This window comes from Mus musculus, chromosome 4 (assembly GCF_000001635.26).
Source record: "Mus musculus strain C57BL/6J chromosome 4, GRCm38.p6 C57BL/6J".
In the NCBI taxonomy this organism is placed as follows: Eukaryota; Metazoa; Chordata; class Mammalia; order Rodentia; family Muridae; genus Mus; species Mus musculus.
In genome coordinates, this window is record NC_000070.6 from 97,993,305 (window position 1) to 98,016,270 (window position 22,966).

A 22,966-nucleotide genomic window follows, 5' to 3' on the forward strand; every position below is an offset into this window, starting at 1 on the left:
TACATTTCAATGGCATATTTGAAAACATAATCCCAAAAGTTAATATTTCTCTGCTCTTAAACAAGTTTTCACTTGAAAAACACTCATTTATGTTGTGGTCTAAATGTTTAGGGAAGACAGGGAAGTTAATTTACTATCATAAAAACAAACAAACAATGGATGGAAGTGTTTTCAGCCTGGAATGGGTGGCAGGATGGAAGACAGAGATTTATTCTGTCTTTACAAAAGGGCAACATTGAGGTGTTTTGAAATTTAAGGAGAAGAAACACATACTTAATGGACTGTTTTAAAAGCACTTGGCTTTTATTAATCTAAATATCCTTGTCAAAACATAGTATTGGTCACTCCACTTGGCCTTGGTGTTTTCTTCTGTTTCTAGGGTCATCCATGATGTCATGCGTCAAATATTCACAAACATACCAATAAGTTAAAAAGTTACTCTGAATTTTAGATTTTTTGCTAATAAATATAGTCCTTGAATTCAGACAATAAAGTCTATCTGAAATCCTCAGCCAATTAACTTTAGTTTACTAAATGCCACTAATAGTTAATACAGAAGTTAGTAATGTGTTACCTGTGATCGATTTAAAAAGAAAATACTATGTAGAGAAAATTAACAATACACATTCTTCTCCAACTCTCCCACCGTCTCAATGATCTTAGGAAAAATCTTTGAATATCTCAAATTTTCAGCTTTTACTTCCACCAAAATCATAATATTTCCAAGCACACAGTTGCAATATTATGTATCTTAAAATTAGTCTCCAACAAAGTACCAAACATGGCAAATACTAGACAGATTATACACTTTTGATAAAATTGAGTACTACCCACAGAGGAACTACAGAAATATTCTTCAGATAGGGCCCTTGCTTTGTAATAGCTGTGTCTTGCTGAACCCATCTTCCTAATGTAGACACGGTAAAGTGATTGCAAAGTGTGCAGTGTCCTTCAGTCCTGCAGTGACAACGTTCAGTCAGGTTCCAGGACCCCCTTAGCACATGGCCTGTGTGAGGGAGAGATGAAGAGGAGTGGTGGACTTAGAGACAAACATCTGCCCCGAAGAAAGCCCACCCTGCCAGATCACCGGGAGAGAGAAAGCTAAAGCTTAAGAAGGGCGTTTATTGCAGAACCAGAGACTTGAGGTTGCAAATGGTCCTTGGGAATTTAATAGTGTTTTCCACCTTCAGTTTTCTGGGCAACCTTTTGGTTTATAGATATTTGGTCATTGTTTTTACTTCTGATAGAACATTTCAGAGGGCTGTTCTTCATAACACATTTTGGGGAACACTGATAGGAACCCCAATATGGAGACTAGAACACAACAGGAGTAGCAGGCAAGGCACTTTTGCCCACAACAAAGAGAGTGTATGTTTGGGACATATTGGAAACTAATGCCTAAAGAAGATTCTCTGAGAGGCTTTAACCATGTGGCTAAGGACTCTAATATATATTCTCAAATCACAAAGTAATGGTGGCTTTTATTTAGATGGAACCTGACTGTCATACACTGTCCTTCCTCTACTATGCTAGTAATCAAATAGGAAGTTGACACTTAGCAGGCATCACAAATACTTATACCTACAAGACCTTACAGCCTCTATATGTCTGAGCAGATATGTATAGTAGAAAAGTCTAGGGGGATGTGGTAAATCTAAAAGCTCATGTCCAAGTACAATCGTCCCATCTAAAATATGACAAAAGTCAGAACATTGCTAGTGAAGCAGATGTTTACAGACTGGGACTAGTCTATGAGCCCTAATTTCTGATATTTTGAATTCAGAAGAGAAAAGTCAGTAGTTATGGCTTGGGTACATGCAAAGTTACTATAGCAACTAGAATATGCTTTGGTTTGTTTCAACTAGGTTACTTTCAATGGAAAATAATGTGTAATATCTTTTCTGTGTCCTTACAGATAGATAAGTGAATTCTTCATATTTTTAATACAAGGAATTATTCCAGAAATCAGAAATATCACAAATTTCTCCAATAAATGGCAAATAATTTAGTTATCAAACAACTTGCCATATGAAATATGTCATAATATAAATTATGCTAAGGTTAAAATCTGGCCTTACTTGAAGCCATAGAAGTAAACACCTCCATTTAACTCCATAAAGACCTGTTTTCTGAGATACCCAAATTGAGTACAGAAACAGCTATTACTATGTCAGTAATAATATAGTAATTTACATGCGGCAATAGAAGCCCACTAAGTAAGGCTATCTAAGTCATTGAACAAATAGGGCATAGATAGAAGGGAGTTGTGCTGGGCCTTCTGACGATCCAAGTTCGTAAGCTACAACAATGACATTCTGGATTATTGATAGAGTTCAGAGATGATGTCAATGAAGTGCGCAGTCAACTTACATCCATAACCAGACGAGACCTAATGATTCAGGACAGGGAGGGCCTTGGTATCTGAACTTGAGAAACACCTAGTCTCATATGCAGTCTCGACTGTATCCTCCGATACAGACTTCCCTGTGTGGAGACAGTCAGCTTCCTCTGATGGCCAGCCCTCAAAAATGACATGTCTCTGGCTCTCTTCCCCATCCACTGGGCAGTTCAGCAAGGTTGCCACATCCCAGCATATCTAGCTTTTCTTGCCCTGCCTTAACATTCAAAGGTAGGTAGATGTTCAGTCCTCTTGTAAGATAAGATTTGGTTTCCAGAGAAAGGTATTTTCTGAAATCATTGCTAACATCTTTGAGGTAAAAGAACCACTGCTTCTAAGAAGCCATCAAAGAATTTCTCTTTACATTCAGCCTCTCCAGAAAGGCCCCTCCCCTTACACCGAGAATGGCTGACTCCCGGGTCTATGAAACCGATGCTGTACTTGTGAAGTCACTGAACAAGGGTACAGGAACTCTTTAGTCATAAAATATAAAAAGGAAAGAGACCTGCTCTATTCAAGTCTCCTATACAGTTCTGAACTCAGCTCAGGACTTTGAGTCAGATCACTTAACAGCATACTGCTGCATGCATCTGTACTTTACAGAAGTCTGTGTTTTCCAGTTGTTTCTAAGAGGCCCTGTTCAAAATAGAAACCTCAAAGCCTTTCTCAGTTTGACTGAACTTACTCAGTTCCAGAGTTTACAGAGCTCTCCAATGTTAATAACATCTGAATTTTGAACCACTAACACTTAACTCTGTGTTTTGTTTCTACCCCTTCTTCATCTTCCAATAAAGCCAAGCAGCCATCGTCATTTCCTTGACTCAGTGTGTGTGAGGACATGAGGTTCAGCTTCTTGGGTTGCGTCATAACTATGCCCACCATCTCACTTTCCTCCATCATTCTAGGGGCATCCTGTCTGATCGCTGCATTTGCCCAATCATATGTCTGTCGGGGACAGATTATAAATAAAACCCGTCTGATAATTCAGTTATGCTGGGAGGAGCTGCTACCATGAGAGCTCATGAAATATTCAGTGCTCTTTGTTTTCATGGTCTAACTTTGAGGCATTCATTCACACACTCACCTTCTGCTTCACCCGGAGACAGAGGCTGCTGATAGAAGGTGGAATTATCTTCGTAGTGATGTTCTCAGCCATCACGATCCTTGTTTAAGTCTGAGACTGGATTTCTTAGGGGTAGGTGTCAGTGTCCATTGCATAATTCCACTCTCTGACTCTCCTTTTTGTTGCTGTCCCAGACAGTGGACTAGAGTGGAAACCATAGCACATACACAGGCATTTCTTAGCAGAGAGACCGACGATATCCCCTCCAGCAGAAGCCACATTGATTTTTTTTTTCTGTGCTGATTCTGTTCAATTTGGAAGGGATAAATGTGGACGGCTTGACTTTCTTTGGATGATTTAGTTTCTAGGGCTTGGTTTATTTCAACCCTATTACAAAACATTTGAGAAACAAACACGTTCTGTAACTGTTTTTATTCAAAAAAAACGAGGCCGCTTTGCGTTCTGCTCACTCAGGGTCTCTCTGGAGTACTTCATGCTTGCCAAGTATCTTCCCTCGAGCCAGAGCAACAGTGACACAGAACAGACTCTGCCAGCTCAAAAGGAGGCATGCTCAACATGAGCAAAGAGGGCTCACCATCTTGTGTGCCAGCTACTGTGTTAGAGCCATGCACAGTACATCGGGTCAGTGTTACAAACAGAGAAAGGAGTCCTTCCAGAAGTGAGGTCAGTTAGGGCGGACTTTGGTAGAGGTGTCAGGAGAGCTTGGTCCTCAGGGACAGATGAGGAATGACAAGCCCACCAGAGGAGTTGCTGCTGCACATGTGGGACTCCTACAAGGTTCCTGATAGGCCGCTGAATACATCAGATGTTATCTCGGCGTCTTCTGCACCTGCCACCCTCCTACCTCCAAGCCTTTGCTAGTCTGCCAACGAGCTCATCTGCTTTCTGTCCCAGTTGTCTTCCCAATATGTTTCAGAGAGCATCTCTTAGGAAAGATTTTCCCTCACCATCCTCCCTGATGCTCTTGCTGTGAGTTCACTTCCTGTCACTTAGACTGTCTATGCTTTTTTTTTTTCTATTAATCTATGTTAAATGGTTTTAGCTGTCTCTATTGCTGAACTGCAGACTCTCTGAAATTAGGGACCACAGATCTACTACAGCACCTGGCACATGCTAGCCACTCAGTAAATATGTCTTAAGAGAATGAATGGTCAGATCTGCCCAACATTGAGAGGGTTCTTGCTTCAGATTAGAGAATGGATTCTTGAGGATACCAACATGAATAAATGGATAGTAGACAAGAGATGGTTTGAAGACTCTCTGTCATAGTGGTGAGAACTGGGTTTGCCCTCACCTTGATCACAGGAATGGGGAAACATGCAGAGTGCAACAGTGTAGACTGGAAGCTGAATCAATGTGTGGACACAAGGGGTTAGATAATTGTATAAAGCCAGAGTAAGGATGCCACCAAAACATAGAAAGATGAATACTTTGGCTGTATTGGATCTGAGGCTACCTGAGAGATGTCTGGATAGAATGTCCAGTAGATGCTTAATTTAAACACTTGGAACCCAGAAGGGACCTCAGCAGAAGGAAGCAATTTGAGCATCCTCGATTGAAAGGTTCACTTATCTATTCACAGATATTCACTAGCTACTTTGAGGCATAGAGATCCCAGCGGTGAACAAATTAAACATGAAATCTAATTCCCACAAATTCGTTTGCCCAGAAAGTGACAACAGAGGTCGCACTGCCCCAAAACTGGTTATCAAGATAGATCCACTTTGGGGTGGCAGAATTAAGGTCTATGTTTATATTTACTCCCTTCAGAGATGCTTATTAGTCTTTTCCTAAAATATGGACTTTTGGAGTTTGGTATTAGAGCAAGTGTCAGCCTGTAATTGGTGGGACAAAGAGAGATGCTGGAAAACTACACATTCCATTGTGCTGTGATTTTCTGGCTGTTGCATGCACTGAGCCCACACTCGTGTGCACTGAGGCCGGATTTCCTTTGTTATGGTCTGTGGGATACATGCGATCTTAATGGTGCCCAGTAAAATAGAAATGTTATGATCTGTTTTGACAAGACCTCTTTAAGGGAATTTTTTTATTTATTTGCTAGAGTTTTTGCTTTTCGGTTCTTTTATCCAAGAGACAGTGCCTCCAGCACTTACCAAACAAGAGTCCCTAGATATACACCCAACTGTGGGTTGCTTTGATGAGTAAAGTCCTTAAGAACTTTTAAGGTGAACCTTTGCGGTTTCATTTTAAACAGCAGGTTACGGTTGCTATATATCCTAATATTTAGACCTACTTTTAGTACCATAGATATTGTATGCTATATCAGAGTTAACTGAAAATTTTAAACTCAGAAAAAAAAACTTCTTTATTCAAAACTGTTTTGTAATTAAAAGAACTCACAGACCGCTAATGGTCCTCTAAAACATAGCTGCTTCTGTACATTTCTGTACGTGGCATCTAATAAGCTTTCTGCTGTGGATGTTCTGACACACATCAGTCCCTGCCCCTCAGCAATGAATGAATAGGTTCTATGAAGCATGTACATCTTATTTATGGCTTGCTGTACATTCAAGTTTACCTTTTCTCGTGCCGAATTTCTTAAGATATGTGTCTTATTGCAAAGAACAGTGATTTGTTTTTAATCGCTGCAGTTAACACTTGCTCCTGTGCATCACACTTAAAGCAGGTAAAGATAAACTGACTCCACAGGCAAATCTCTCCAGTAGAGTATGCCTTGTGGGATACACAGAATCAAAGCTATAGGTGCAAGAATGGAAAGCGCCTTAGACTGTGCATCCCTTGCCATTTGTAAGCTAGTTTCTGAGCACACGAAGTCGCACAATGCTTCTGCATACACACGGAATCAGATGGTTTAGAGAAAAGCCATCATATTCAGCTAGAATGAAGCATACATAAAATTCAAAGGTGAAACAACTTTGAACTATTTATATATTTCATTAAAAAAAAATCGACCAACACAAAAACGACTTTTCTCTAAACAAGAACAATTTTGTGTTTGTATACAAAATAATTTGTTTCCATATTTCAAAAACTGAATTTTTATTTCCTGTTTGGCTTTTCCAAAGTTTCCTCTGTAGGAAGTGATTGAATCATTAGATTTAAATCAACAGACAACTAAACCTGACTAGACATTTCCGTGATGAATGTTTCAAAGCCATATGGAGCTTGGGTATCCTGATAGATTCCCAAGGATTCTGAGTCTACACCTTCTTCTCTCCTCTCCCCTCCCCTCCCCTCCTCTTCCCTCTTCTTTCTTTATTTCTTTTTTCATTGTCTCTCATTTCAGACTTCCTATTGAATTTTTTTAGCATCTCAAAAAAAAAAAAAAAACACCCAGTTGTTACATCAAAACTTCTCCACAGCCTCCAGACCCAACCCAAAAGCTATGTCTGTTACCAAATAATTTTACCCACCCCCCAAACCCCCCAAAAAAAACCAGGAGCACAGAGGGAACTGGGTGTGTGCTTAGACCTCACATGCTCCATCATAGCTCTTAGGCCTCACATGCTCCATCATAGCTTAGGCCTCACATGCTCCATCATAACTTGGTGAGTATTTATACTTGTTTTGTTTCAAGTTTTCGTTTTATGACAGTTGGCTTTCTTCTGTTTTTGTTTCCACAGGACATTTGGGCTTCCAGGACAGCTTTGTCACATCAGGTGTTTTCAGTGTGACTGAGCTAGTAAGAGTGTCACAAAGTAAGTATAGTTTTGCTCTGATTCGGTCCAAATTTGCCTTCAGTGTTACTTCTCATAGGGCTTTAACACTTTCACAGCACCCTTTCTGTTCTCCTTAGAAAAATTATACCAACTAGTTTGTTTAAAAGCCAGTATTTCTAGGCTAGGAATAATTAAGAATTTTAATGTGAGGCATCATGGTAAGGACTAATGCTGAATGTCTCACACAGTCCTGGTTACAATGTGTGAACTTGGCTTTAGAAGATCTTGAGTCTTCCCTCTGGTTTCTGAGGAATTCTGCATTTAAGAGACATTGTTTCTGACCTTTAAGCAATGCTAATGCTCTCAGTATGAGTGGCACATTACAGCATGGTCATTACCAGCTTGTCGATAACAACTACAGTGGTGATGGAAGAGTTCATGCCACCGCCCAGTTCTGTTGATCAAAGGCCCATTGATTGTATGTTTGTTATGGCATAACCCAAACAGGGCAAAAAGCATGGGAGTCTGGCTGTCTATGTCTCTCTCTCTCTCTTCTCCCCGACAGCCCCCACACTTCACACAAACGGTTGCCCTCCTTCCAGAATGTCTCTGTTTTAAAAGCATTCCTACAGAGACCGCCTGCTCTTAGACTCAGTTTAAAAGTGAAATTAAACATCAAATATTAAAATTTTACTTTTATCTGACTAAAGGTAGGGAAATTTATATTGTTAAACATGACTTTCAAGCAGCATCAAGTTCTTTACAGAATGAAATGGAATTCGTAGCCCCTATTATATGTGTTATAGGCTTGCAAGGATGCCCGAGGAAACCAATGGGCTGTGAGATGCCACAGAAGTCAAGCCAGCCTGGTCTTCCAAGCCTGTATTCTTCATATCTTGTTTTGGTCATCACAGGCTGAAAGAATCTTTAGCATCCAAAAAATGGGATACGATGTGGGACTAGAGAAAAATCCAGGTGTTCATGAACATTTCCCATTTGCTAAGCACTGTGTTGGGCCTTGGAGGGAGGAGCATCATTAGTTGATGTTGATCCTTGGTGTGTCTTAGCTGTACTCTGAGTTGTGCAATCTATACTCTGAAGCTAACTAAGGGGAGGTTGAGAAAGTCTTCTGTTTAAGACCAGGCAGGTTAAGTGGTGGGGAGGCAACTGTGCATGTTAGAATTCTGACAGTCAGGGAGGCTGCTATTGATGGTGAGGTGCTATTGACTGATGCTACTTCTGGGTAGAAGTGGCAGAATCCTCATAGGGAAGCAATAGGAGTAACGGGTGATAGCCTGCAGTGGGGAAAATTTGGCTTTATTATGAAAGGTGTCCCAAAGTACTAGGTGAGGGGGAACTAGATGATTTTATTGAACAGGAAGACATGCGCCTCCCTGGCTAGTGCATGGTGGATTAGCCAGTCCCTGGCCATAGACAGATAATAACGCATATGTACTAAAGGTAATCAATATTCTATATTTTTCTTATTAGCTTACTAATAATAGCATATAAAGAGTATGTCTTATCAAAGTGTATCAGTCATAGAGGCATTAGAGCGAAGTATATTTATTGAGGCTTTATTGAGATCCAAGCATAGCCTTGATTAAAAAAGAAACCCTTTTTACTCTAAGATTAGAGCTCTAGTCCGTTTCCTTCTGCCTTAGCCACTCAAATGCTTGCATTAGTCTTCATTACCAGCAGAGTTCCAAGGTCTGGGGGTTGTAAGAGGCCAGACAGCTCAGAACCATCCCCAGCCTCTTGCCCTTCCTCCCTTCCCTCATTTTCCTTTCAGGTCTTATATCTAAGATTGATTAGACCTCCACTCAGTCTAAGGCAGCATGATTGCCAAGTGAGTTCTACATGTTCCTTCAAGACTGCCAGAAGGGATGCCTGCCCTTGGGGCTAAGATTGCAGAGTGTCTTGGATTGTTTCCTGTGCCTGTGTAGGGGGCTGGTTAGCAAAGGCCTGGCATTGTGAGCATCCTTCAGCTTCTCAATGCTTTCCGACTCTGCACACTGCTGTGCCATCACTCCAGGACTCACTCACACATGGCCTTGTGCTGACTACAACTGTTCGGTAAGAGCAGGACCGGGCTGCATCAGCTAAACCATGGCTTCAGGCCAAACCGGTCAGCTACACGCCAGAGACCCTCTCTTCCTTGTAGACCTTTAATCTAAGTTTGTCAAGGTTTATTTTTATAGCTTGCCTTGCCTATTGCAACAGGGATTCCCAAGCTCTGTCCTTCGACCAGAAAGCCTTTCTCAAAGGCATAGGCTCTAGTTAGGTTTCTGTTCCCGTGATGAAACACTGACCAAAAACAACTTGAGAAGAAAGGGCTTATTAGCTTACAGGTCACATTGTATCATCAAAAAAAGCCAAAGCAGGAACTGAAGCAGAGGGCACAGAGGAGTGCTGCTTACTGCCTTGCTCAGCCTGCTTTCTTAGACCATCCAGGAATACTTACCCAGGAGTGATTGATACCTCTCATGGTGAGCATGGCCCACCCACATCAATCATTAATCAATAAAATGCCCTACTGATATGCCCACGGGCCAATCTGATGGAGGCAACCCTTCAGCCCCATAACTTCCAGCTTCATAGTTTGTGTTAGGATGACAAAAATACCCAGCACAACACACCATCCGAACTGCATAAAGAAGTTGAGTCTATGACCTTACCACAATCACAACTAGTTGTGACCCCATACAGTGTGGAGACTCCATATTACTCAGAAACGATACCCTTGTCTTAAACTGTTTCTCTTTCCAGATACATAGTGCTAGCCTTCTACATGTGATAGTAAAAATATTTACTTCCCCCAGGAGTCCAGTGAGGTTCTCACTGTGATGGGGTAGGGGGAGCTGTTTCAGTATTTGCAAACGAAGAGTCAAGTTAAATAACTACTCTCATGTCTTTGCCTGGGAGAGTATCATCTCCACAGTGGTGGCAATGACAGAGCAGCTCAGTCTCACGAGTTCCTAGGTGAGAGTTAGACTAGACAGCCAGGCTGCTTGACAATAAATGCCTGGAGCAGATGCTAGGAACTGCTGGACTAGGGACTCTGGCCCAGGAGAGCTGCAGGAAGTCACAAACTCCCTCACCCTTGCCTCCCGCCAGCACCCTTTAATTTCTGCCTTTATCATCTAATGTTTGTGAACTGTAGCAACGGAGACGCTGGCGCTGAGAGTATGGATTTGTTCTGTGGCCCATCTCCACACGTGGCAGGACCATCTGAAAGCACTTCTAGTTATTTATTACCTTGTTCCACGAGAGGGAGAAAACACAGACCACTGCACCCTGGGCCAGAGAAAAAGAAGAATTCAGTACAGGGGAGAGGCTCCCAGGAGCGCCTGGGGTTCCGAATCCCTGAGGTTGTTTTAGCATAATCCCATGAAGGAGGAGACAGGAGCCATCTGTTGAGAGGTGCTTCACTACACAAAGCCCTCTACTACAGGCATTTCCAGATAGGCCCCTCCCCTGAGCTGCCAAGGAGAGCCCATTCTGCTGGCTGCTGAACGTCCCTGCTTCAAGGGCTCTCTGTCAAACCCACTCTTGTTTATTTTGTGCCAACGTTTCCTCAAAGTACGTGCTCTGAGGCTGCCAAATGTCCCTCCTGGTGTGAACTCAAAAAGTTCTGTCCCAAACTCCACTCCTGCTCATTTCCTTCTAAAGTGCTGAGTGTTTTCCTTGAAGTTGCTGGAGAGATTCTGAAACCTTAAAGGCTTCCGTGGGAAAGAGTAAAAAGACCACAGATACACACACAGGCCATTGTGCCTCTGCTCCGGCCTGTTCCGATTGCCAGCGTGGTTTGTTACACCCAAACTGGCTGCAAGGGTTAAGTAAACTTCGTGGCTCGGGATGACTTCACAGCCCTGGAATTCTGCAAAGCCAGGATTCTCAGTACACTGTGGCTGGCCTTAGAGTCTTTGGGTGTGAAAACCACTCTCAGCTGCTCAGCCTGTGCTGAGTTCCTGCTACATGGCTGCAGAATCTATTAAAGTCCAGCAGATGAATTGCCCTGGCTCTGCCACAAAGCCTGGCTACCCGATGGACTTCGGGGTTCCCAAGTTGTTTGTCAATGGAGAGTGGCAGTGAATGGAACGGGCCTGTGCCTCAGCCTGGCATGAGGTGGCACCCTAGCGGCTGTTTTCTGCCTTGGGAACGTGCACTGCTGAGATTCTCACACAGGAATCATCATGGGAGTTCCGAATGCAGTTTGTTCTGAACTTCTTTTTCAAGTCCTTGGTATGGCTTCCAGCGCCCATACGCAGGCACTTAGGATTTCTGACCAGCAGTTTTGTAAGAACCAATGAATCTAGTCTAACCTGACGTGTAGAAAGAAGTTCTGGGGCAAAATTAACTCAGCTAAGAGAGGCACAGTAAGAAAATGAGACATTGGTAGGGCTAAGCTCAAACTTGAAAATACAAATTGTCCTTATCTGGAAAGACTAATGAAGAAGCAGGCCTCAGATGAGAAGTCCCGGGGAGGGGGCATCTTTTGAGGGTTACCACTTAAATAGTGGCGGTTCTTTCTACCTTTATTGGAGGAGGATGACTTAAAAACTTCCTAGTCTGAGCAGGCAGCCTGCTGGCTCTCTCCTCTGTTAACACACACAGTAACAATGATCATGGTACAGAAATTAATTTTTTATACAATTTATACTCTTAAGCAAGAAACCATTTAGACTTCAGCATTAAAGGAAGAAACAAAAAGACGATAATAAAACGTCCACTGCAGCCCAGCCCGGACCGTCACTGTGACCTTGCCTTTGTTTGGCATTACACAATTCAATGGCAGGCCACTCAAACTATGCTCTCGATCAATATCCTATTAAAGCAGCACAAAAAGTCTCCATAAACTTAGTGGTTAGCTATGTTTATAAATGGAACTCGGCATAATTAGATGGTCAATAGCAGGCTCTACTAGTAATTTTAAAATGAACATCACACATCTTATGCATAGAAGCCAGAATCAACCCCTCTGGAAGGAAGGTCTGGTGTGTAGTAGACAATAGGTTGGATGGCCTTTTTAAAAAAAATCTTCTCTATGTCCAAAATGCAGCTTCTAAAGAAAATCTGTTAAGTAAGCCATATAATAGAAAATTCTAATCGGTCCCTTAAGGTTTTTTTCGAGTCTAAGTCACTTCATTCTAAATGTATTACACCATGGGATATGTTTCATTTTCTAGTTTTAATCAAGCCCCCACACAGAGAGGAAATAATAAATGTTGCCACACTCATAGAAAAGGGAAAAAAAATCAGTCTATCTGGCTTAACTAACAGATTTCCTCCCAGTTCAATTCAATACAATTTTAAAATAAATGTTGAAGTTGAATTATTTCCAAAGAATGCTTTGTCATACAATTTTTATTTCCTTGATTCATTTGGGGTGAGTGTTTGAACAGTAAAGCAGGAAGCAAATGGAGTGGACCAGCTGCACTAGGGTTTCTACCATTCACATTTGGGTGGCTAACCTTGATGTCTATCCCTTCCCTTCCTCACCAACCAAAAGACGATGAGCTACTAAGAGGACACCCCCACCCACAGGCTACTTTATCCATAGCTGGTCCCATCCGACCATGAGATATATGTGTGCCCTGTGTTGAATATATGTCCTGAGCAGTGTGTGTGAGCTACTGTGTAGGTCACACTTAGGTCAGAGGGAGTGTGCTTTTGACACTGGGTAGCACTGTGCATGTGTGCCCTGTGCTCTTTGGTATATACATACTCCTGCCAGTCCTGGTTAGAGCTGCTCATGGCTGGGTTTGGGCCATTTATCTCTATCCTCAACTGAAGGGTCTGCTAAATTTCCCAGACTCATGAGCACTCTTATGATAGACACTGGATCTTGGAAAAAGAAACACACACTATACTTTGATATGCATACTAACTTGTTGTCATGGTCCCTGTTTCTCTAGGTCCATCTACTGCTAATCTTTTCTAAGTAACTTCTACCTACATAGTGTGTGGTTAACACAGACTATCAAACACACACATGCCTGTAGGATGCCAGGAAATAGTTCAGGATTTATAATAGGGGTGAACATTTGAAATTTAATAGCTGTGGGACTCTGGTCAATATTTGCAGTGCCTCTTGCCTGTGTTTTCTTCGTAGGTTATAATTATTTAATACAAAATATTTAAAGTAAGTCCTGGCTATAGGCTGAGCATAAATCTGAGTGCTAAACTGGGGAGACCTCTCAAGAACACAGAGGTAACATAACAGGACGCCTCATGTTGGATTAGTGAGAGCTCAATGATGGTAATCACCTTGATCATTACTGGCTTAAGCCTTTGCCCTTGATCATCTACTGTGTGTTCTTGAGCTGATCCTGGAGCTGACCACTATCAGCCAATTTTATTTAAAAATATTCACATGTGTATAATTATGAGTGACTGATTTGAGGACTGTGTCCTAAAGCTTGGTTTATTACAGCCATTTAGTGGTCCCGTCAGGTAACAGCTGTGACAGAAGAAAACATACTAGTACTGTTCTTACTCATCTATCTAGAAAAGTCTTATTCCTCGTGATTTTTAGCCAAATCCTACATTTCTGCCAACATTCTGGGTAGCTAATGGGAATTTAGTGAACAAAGGACATAATCCTATTCTAACACTGACATTTTCCAACATTAAATGGTCAGCTATGAATGGGTTAACCATATCAGTATTTCAAATAATACATAATTCTACGGTGTTTTTAAAAATGCTATTTATGAGCAAAAATTCAAGAGATCGCTACTGATAATGTAATCTTCACTAAATCTTTATTTGCTCGTAAGACTCACCTTTAAGAACAGATATCAATATCCAATGAGTAATATTGGGGAGCTTGCAAGGCCTTCTTGTGATCTCCAAATACCTGATATAACTCTTTTTTGCCCCACAATAAGGATGCAAAATTATTGGGATTTGTTCTGGAGTATGTGCTTGTAGCTTACCCTCATGGATTGGAGAGGCTGTTGGTGGCACCCTGTAGGGATGTCTGCGATGGCTGACTGAGCACTCAGCAAAACCACACCATACATCAGACGCTGAGCCATCCAGTATGTGATTAATAGAGTACATAATTAACACCGAGGATTTCTCAATAAGAGCAGGAGGAAAAATCAAGCAGTTCTCCCTAAAAAATGGTTGTTGTTATTGTTGTTGTTGTATAGATAACTAATTAATGTGTTATTAGGAAGGGTCTCTGTTGGTACAGCTAATGGTCAGATAGTACCAGTGTACTCTTGGGGAATGAGCTTATATGTAGATGTCCTTCCATGGTTTATAGATCATTGTGGTAAAAAGACCTTTTATGCCATCAAATCCATCCTCTGTCAAGAAGACTGAATCCCATGGCTGAAGTTGTATCGTATGCTAAACGGGTATCTCATCTGACTTCAACCAAAAGCCAAGACAAGATGATGCTCTAAAATGCAGAAAATCAATTCCAGTCCCAAAGGCAGAAGCCACTAATGCAAGAGATCAGTCATCATCATTTGCTGCTCATGGCCACTCTCCTGGACCAATTTTGAGACCCTGCATCTAGAAGAGCAGTAGCTACAACTCCTTGTGCTGAAGACTTGGAGAAGAATGTAGGGGACATAGCAGCCTTGCTACTTATGGTGATAACTTATCTCATGAGACACATCTTCCCTGTAATTATGAGACAGCAAAGACAAGAGCAGGAATGTGGCTCTCCTATTTCTTTAGCTGATATCTACAGACACCTGACATCAAATCCCTGTGCTACACCTGAACATTTTGCTAAACATCACCCTTCATTTTCTCATTTGTCAATGAGAATAATGTTGATGTATACCATAGGGATACCATAGGATAAAGTTCTATATTTTATTTACACTATCTGGTACATAATAAAAATCAGCAGAAAGAAGTCCTTTGCTGTTTTCATTAGCATGCTCATGATTTTAGTTCAATTCAGTAAACATTTGTTACACATGTAATCTGTAAGTAGGAGAGGCCCTCCTCCATGGGGATTATGCCTGGGTTTCTCAAACTTCAAGACTTTCTATATACACAAAAGTGACTGAGTAGGACTAGCTTAGAAATTCAACTTATAGTGGTTATCTGTTAAAGGTGAACCTTCATAATTCAGAGTGGAATATAACACAGTATTGGTGGATTCAGCCTATTTTAATAAAAATAGAAACATCTTTCATAAATAAAATTTTCTATGCTTATATTCCTCTTTTTCTTCAAGCATAACCCCCTACTGTCACACTAACACACACACACACACACACACACACACACACACACACACACACGTTTTCTTAACCTTGTATTCATAAGTCATGGCTGTGTGAAGGAGGTGATCTGTGCGTGCTAGCAACTGCCTTTTGTGGTGTTAAAAGCATTCTGTTGGCTTTTGGCACCTAGTGCTACATTTCAGAAAAAAAGCATTGCTTAAATCTTTTAATAGCAGGCAAGCTCATTTCACATGGAGGGAAACCCATGTTTTAGTTCAGTGCCTTCCTTTTATGTTCCTGTTTGAAAAACCCTACTTCCAGCCTGCATTTGGCCACTCCTTTAAAAACAGGGATAGAAAGAGGAGATCAGCACAGGGTTTACAGACCAGAAATCTGCTTGGCAAAGGAGTTGCTGAAGACTGTGGTGTACAAGCTGCACAGAAAGTACCTTTATGATTGATTTCCATTCAAGTCAGACTGACTGCAGCGTGGTCATTTTTCTTGCCCATAACTGCGCACACTGCAGCAGTCTGCTATCTGCAGGGCGTCTGAATTATAGCAGTCTATGTCCGTGTTACCTCTTACACAAATTACTTACACTGGTTTCTTTTTCCATGCAAATTCATCAGTTTTACAGCCCTTCATAGCCACAGTCAGGAAACTCTGGCAGAGAACACAAATTGATAAAATGAGTTAATTTTACTATACTTTTTTTTTTCTTTCTAAAAGCCCTCTTTTAGGCAGTGTTCAGGAAACATATTACAGTAAAAGGGAGATAACAAAGGAGTTGGATTTTCTTGCCATAAATTACTTTCCAAGTTAATTTCCTTTAACGATGATTCCAGATTCGCCAGTATTCATAGCATTGTGTGTCTTACAACTGAGCCTTTGATGGAAAGAAGAACAAGTATTTTCCCATGTTCACTCCTTTTGTGGCAGTGACATGGACTTTCTTATAGGACCTTTGCCAATGAAATACAAAACAACATGAAATTGTTCTGGCATGGAACTGCGTGCTATTGTTGGAGTCCTCTGCTCCCAGTATAAGGTGTAAGCTCCAAGTGCTCTGGGAGCAGTTTTGGTAGGTCATACAATTGAAAGAAAAAGATGTCTTAATTTTTCATAGTTATTTTATGAGCTACAAATTGAGTGCTGATGGCCTTTGGAAGGGATTTATGGCCACATTCCCTTTATTTCCCTGTGTATGTTAGGAATGGGGGAGGAGACATGCAGATCTGAGGGGGGAGGCAACTGATCCCTAGAACGTAAGACCCTCAAGGGCAGAAGTTTTTACATCCTGTCCACTGTTTTTAAGCATATAAAGCAATGCCTAAGGTATTAAAGGGCTCTGTAAATGTGCATTGCATCCCAGGAAATGCAGCCTCTGTGTGCCTTCAAGCAGTAGGCTGGCCACATGGGTAGACATTTTGATAATGCCCCCTGCCAACTCCTATCGAACAAGCCATCAGCTCAGCATCACCATCCACCCAAGCAGAGGAGCCTGAAAATTTGGATAGAATTTTATTTTCCCATAGTCCTCTCTTTCCAGCAATGCAACCCAGAGCAGATTGTCTCTGGTGGATGGCAGAAGTTCAATAACCACAGCCCTATCCAACTGCTAATGTGTACAGAAGAGCAGGTCATCAAGAGGGTTGGCTACTGAAGTAACCCCTTTCTTCCAATAGCCCGCATTACTATAATGATGCCTTAATAGCAAACCATTTATTAAGAAATGACACAGAGTACATTCTACTCATGACAGGAAAGAGGGGGAAGGGAAGATGCATGACTTAGAAATAACATCTGAAGGCACAATTTCCAAAGTTAACCTTTTGATAAAAACTCCTTGGTGAAGAAGATACTTAGGCTACAGTAACTGCAGTATTGCTTAAAGAAACAGGGCCCTTTTCCTCTATGCTTATGCATATTTATGGAGGACACTTTCATTTTGACTCCAAATTAAGGGAGGTAAATGGGGATGATAACCATTTCCTTAATTCAAAGCGTATTGATTGATCTTCAGCTGTCTACACAAAGGGTAGGGAGCTGTATAGGAATACAGAAGTAGTTCTTGGATCGGGACAATTTTAAGGTCAGGTGGTCTGATTTCGTCTTCGTGACCTAGGGAAGTTTTTCCATCATTTTTTTGTGCCCTGGTCCCTTCCTAGTACCACTGTGAGTATTAAATGGGATGGTGGGTTTATCACTGCATGGCAGCTGGCCCATGAAAACATGCATAATGATGTGTGCTGATGACAATGGTAGTCCTGGGAGCCAGTTCTGCGTGTTTATCATAGTCGTTATGATGCATGGCTGTAGTCCTTCCTAGGTACATGTACCCACTGTTTCTTTCTGCTACCCTGTCTTCATTGCTTACCAAAGGCTCTACCTGTTCTCTAGATGGGAGGATCTGAGAGTGTTGTTCCTGTAATAGGGACATTGTGATGTGAAACCTGCACTCTAATGTGAGGCATTCTCCTCCTGGTCACAGTACACCATCCTAATAATGTGACCCTACATATTGCATGGGCTGCATGCACAACAGTAATGGACACATGTGCATGCAAAGAGCTCATAAGGTAGACACAGTTTGCGTCTCGACATTGTTAGGATTAATGAGCCGAGGTTGGGAAGCTCACTCTCGTTTCTGATTCAAGGATGTTTTAAAATATGAGATACACATGCTTGCTAACCTCTGAAACCACTCACCATGAGTCCATTGAGCACTCTGGACCAGGCCATCTGGTGCCTTTGCTGCATCCCACATGACTGCAAACTACATGATCATTGGAGGTCAATGCAGGGCAGGTTAAGGAACATGCGTGTGGGCTGAGTTAATTTTTAAAATCCATATAGAGGTAGAGCACTGTATTTACATATACATGTTCCTTCCCTCATATATTCTGGCTCCCTTGATATTTTACAAAGATAACAAAAGGAAAGGACATTTTCCTAGGGTAGATGACCCAGTGCATGAAGTGTTTAGTGGAAATGCCCTCAATGTCCATGACTGTGGAGATGCCATAGCGCTCCCTCCCTCAGCCCAGCCTAGGCTTTCCTGCTTGCCCTTACCCTCTTTAACAGCCAGATCAGGGGGATCTCACCATCCTCACTTTGCTCACGGGTCAGCAAGCTTCCCACCAAGCCGGGGCCTCAATTCCACTCTGAAATTTGTGAAGAAAATCTAAATTCACACATTTGATGTGGACAGGCCGTTCCATTCTCTCTAATTAACAAGGACACATAACAGTAGGCTCCAGGAGGCACAAGGCCTTAAGAGCACCTATCATGTTATTATGTGTCAGGTAGCTATGGTAATGATGAGTGATGTGGGCTGTCTTGTATAATGGCCCAGTTCATACATAAAATATTGTGGAATAAAAGATGAAATTATGCAAATAAATTGAATACAAAAGCAAATGATAGGATGACTAGCAGCATTATTGAGCAGGAATCTGTTTACACTGTTGTCAAGATGAGCCAAAGGCCCCCCATTTAAAGCCCATCATTGATACATGTGTTTGATTTTCAGTTCTCCATATCTTAGGAAAGATCGTTTTTACATGACAATGATGCTTGAGATGTAGTCACTGCTATTAGTCAACTCATTGTACATTCTTAGAAATTGTTCTATTCCTTCTTGTCGTCTGCCTCTGAAGTTTCTCACAGAATGATACAGCTCGTCTTGCCTCCCACGCAACAATCCCCAGAAGCACTCCTTCCTGCTACAGTGAACTGGCGACCTATTACTAACACCTGTCTTCTCCCAACCATCCTTTGGTGTCATCTTACTTCATCTTCTTGCTTAAATGACATCACTAATGCAAGTCTTCAACCACCTCTTCTCTCCCAAGCTTGGTTTCATGAGGGAGAGATTTTTCTAGAGTATAGATGCAAAACTGAGGGTAGTATTTCCATAGACTACAGGCCCTTCTTTGTCTCAGTACAACCACCTGCACTTATGACCAGTACTTATTGGTTGCCTTCTGCTGGCATGGGTGACGCTTAGAGATTGGGAATCTAAGTGGAGTGATTTCTACTCCTGGGGATGTAAGTACATCAATGGCTCTTGTGGAAAAACTTGTGATGTTCCAGATTTGGATCTGCACTTCTTATAGAAAAATACCAGGTCCTTTATGGCCCAACCTGTTGACTGGGTTTCTGACAGCTCTGAGTCAATGTTAGCCATGTCTCTTTCACTCTGTGTCCTAGACTCAGAGCTGTCAGAAACCCAGTCAACAGTTCCTGTTGTCTTATCTTTAGGTGATTTACTCTACCCAGAATTCCTCCTTTCTTCCCAGTTGCCTGTCCTTTCAGCATCCTCTCGAGGTACATTTTCTCAGGCCCTTTTACTCCTTGAGCCTCCTCTTCTCAGACCAGTTTTTGAAGGCTTCCCTGCTCCCTGACCCTTTGTCTTCCAGATTGCCCTGGAATGTGTTTGTAGGTGATGGCTGTGTCTCTGGTCTACATCCCTTCTTCTTGGTAATAGACGTGCCGCCAAATCATTCTCTGAGTAAAATCTGGACTCATAGTGTTCCTCGTTCTCTTTTCTCCTGATAGATATTAGTATATTGGATATATTTATCTATGCTGATTGGCTTAATATATACAGTACATACTAGTGCACACAACTACTGTTCTGCTTTTACATATTTCAGAAAGACAACCTTAACTGGCAGTCTCACCATAGAATTTATACTTTTGAAAGACGATGAGCAGATTTTTATTAACTCATTTAAAAATAATTATTAAGCTACTGTAAACAAGGCATCCAGAGCCTGGAAGACATAAAAATACAGATAACTACATCTCAGAAAGAATCCACTATGAAGGTAATAGGTTAATGAAATTGAATCAGAAGTTGGCAGAATCTTCTCTAAGGGTAAGAAGCAAATACTTTAGCTTCAGGGGCCATGGGGTCCCATGGTAGTCAGAGTTCTTTCTGTTGCTGACAGTCTGCAATGAAGGTGTATGCATGGAATCTTTCTTTGCAAGCACACACACACACCACCAACACCACCTACACCATTAAAACAACAACAACAACACAAACCTCAAGGTCCAGATGTGTGCAGGGAGTTCACATGCCACAAAGTAAAAAGAATGAGAGAGTACTGTGTGCATTTCACATCACTGGGGGCCTAGATGGATGAATTCATGGAACTCTCAAGAAAATGTGGAACAGAATTCCAAAATACAGTTGAGAATCAGCTGTTGTCATCCAAGTAAGAAAACCTGCAGAAAATTTGTGGAGCAGTTACTTAAAAAAAAATTAACACTAAAGTACGAGAGGTATTTTCATTTAAACCATCCAGTAATGCTTGTTGACAATCTAATCTTTAAAAAAAAAGGAGTAAAATAAAAAGATAAAAGGTACATTAGAAAGAATATGCCTTTCTAGGATAGACCATTTTTATTGTCAATATTCCTTTGAAGTCATAGTTTATTAGCTACTATTCTGGATAATCTTTGCAGATAAATACAACAGAGAATGTGTTCCATACTGCACTAACATTGGTTCTTGATCACTTTGAATTTACAGAGACTTCATTTATGGTTTGTTTTGTTTTTGTTTTCCTCTCTCTAGCACCAATAGCTGCAGGAACCGGCCCCAATTTTTCTCTCTCTGATTTGGAAAGTTCTTCATACTACAGCATGAGTCCAGGAGCAATGAGGAGGTCTCTGCCCAGCACATCCTCTACCAGGTAATTGGATTGGTAGCTTCTAAGGAGCTAAGCACAGAGACACACTTTGATGCTTAACTCTGAGCCTGTTGGACATTTAGTAATGTGTCCATAGTAATAGAGGATACAAAAGTCAGCCTCAATAAGCTTTCTTATTAGGGAACCAGACATACATGAAACAAATTACACACACAGACACACACACACAGACACAAACACACATATACCAGAAAGACAAACAGTTACTTCAGTTGTATCCCATGAAATAAGCAAATTTGAATAGGCTTTGTCCAAAATGGTAAGGTGCTGAACTCTGAATGCTGGTAAGCTTCAAGAGGAGACAGGACAGGCATGGTGATCTGGGAGAGGAAGAATATGAGCAGAGAGAAGAAGAGGCATAATGAATGTAGTGTATTCTTGGGGAAAGATGGATGGATATCAATGGGGTAGAAGAGGTGAGTGCTTTGGCTTGATTGGCATGAAGTAGGCACTGATGACACCAGAGTAAGAACCCTGCCCACAAACTTCTTAGCCGGCTGGGCCCTGAAAGTTCTCAAATCTAGTCTGTAGAAGTTCCCCAAACATACAACTGATTTGACATGCAGCTCAGATCGTGGGATGAGGCCATCCTTTGGATGCAAGTGGTCCAAAGCAAACGTTGGAACTGGAACACACAGCCTGCTGTGAGCATCAAGCTTCCTGGTCCCCTTAGTTAGCTCTCAGAGCCAACATCTGGAGAGGGCTTTCTAAGACCCTGCCTTCTCTAGATAACCTGTACCGGGCTAGGGGATTAGACATCCATCAGAGCCGTGGTTTCCCTTTACATATTGGCTTTAGCACTGGACTGTGGCAACAAAGAACACAGCAGAAGAGGACTGTCAGTCATGTCTGTGTACTTTGTAGGAAAACGTTTATCACGTGTGGATTCTGTTAAAGTGAGTACAAGCATGAATGATTGAAAAGAGTGCTCGGAGTGCAGACATGTTCCTTGGTGGGCGTCTACCTCACCATCATGACCAGTGTCTGAAACATCAGCTTGAAGATGAAACGAGCAGTCATTTTGAACACTGTACAAACATTGTTTAAATGTCCCCCACCCCACCCCCCAGTTCATTAGAGTATCACCTCCACACAAAAAAAAATCAAGGGTCTCAAATCCCAAATGCATCTATAACAGAAAAGGGGGATTTTGAATACATTTGAGTGTTAATACACTGGGAGGATTTTGAATGTTTACTGACAGAAGAGACAGTATACTCAGTCAATAATAAAAGCTTTGTAAATACTTGCAGGCAGTGCTTAATTTAAAAGTTCATGGGTGGCTTGTTTTTCATATGTGAACTACTATCCCATGTATCTCTCTAACAGTGTCTCTTACCGCCTGTCCTTGCATATACTCCAGACTGGTTTCTGATCTTATGCTGTGACCTGTGGATGACGGGCTAATTATTGTCATTTAAGAGGCTAATGCCATTCTCCAGTGCGAATAACTGGTCCTGATAAGGAGTTAATTACAAATATCAATGTTTGTTTTCTCTTGTTGTCCTATTCCTGGGATGTTTTTATTTAGGTGTGTATGTGTGAGGGGGGGAGGGAAGATCGAGAAGAAGAGGAGGAAGAGGAAAAAAGAGGAGAGGAAAGAGAGAATAATGCAGGTGTTCACTTGCAAAGATGTCTATGGAGATCAAAGGAGAACTTTTGGGAACCTGTTCTTTTCTTTCATCTTTACATGGGTTTCCCAGAAGGAACATGGGTTATCAAGCTTGCCCAGCAAACCTGTTACCTTCCAAGGCATCTCACTGCCCACCCTACACTGATTTTTAAATAAGAGTCATTGACTATATAGATTAAAAGGAATTATGTTACAAGTTAGAAAATATGCCTCAAAGAATACCACAGATTCACACACAAAACCATTACCAAATGGCGGCGGCAGCTACTGCTGCTGCTGCTGCTGCTGT

General features: G+C 41.6%; 1 protein-coding gene across 9 annotated transcripts in view; it reads left to right on the top strand.

Annotated features, from left to right (window-relative positions):
- Nfia (nuclear factor I/A) overlaps window positions 1-22,966 on the top strand; it is a 540,811-nt gene that overhangs the window by 415,239 nt on the left and 102,606 nt on the right. For all 9 annotated transcript variants that reach the window (XM_006502841.4, XM_006502844.4, NM_001122952.1 and 6 more), the window contains 2 exons: window positions 7,088-7,162; window positions 20,909-21,026. In XM_006502841.4, the coding sequence (XP_006502904.1) occupies window positions 7,088-7,162; window positions 20,909-21,026 (193 nt within the window). The remainder of the gene's footprint in view (window positions 1-7,087; window positions 7,163-20,908; window positions 21,027-22,966) is intronic.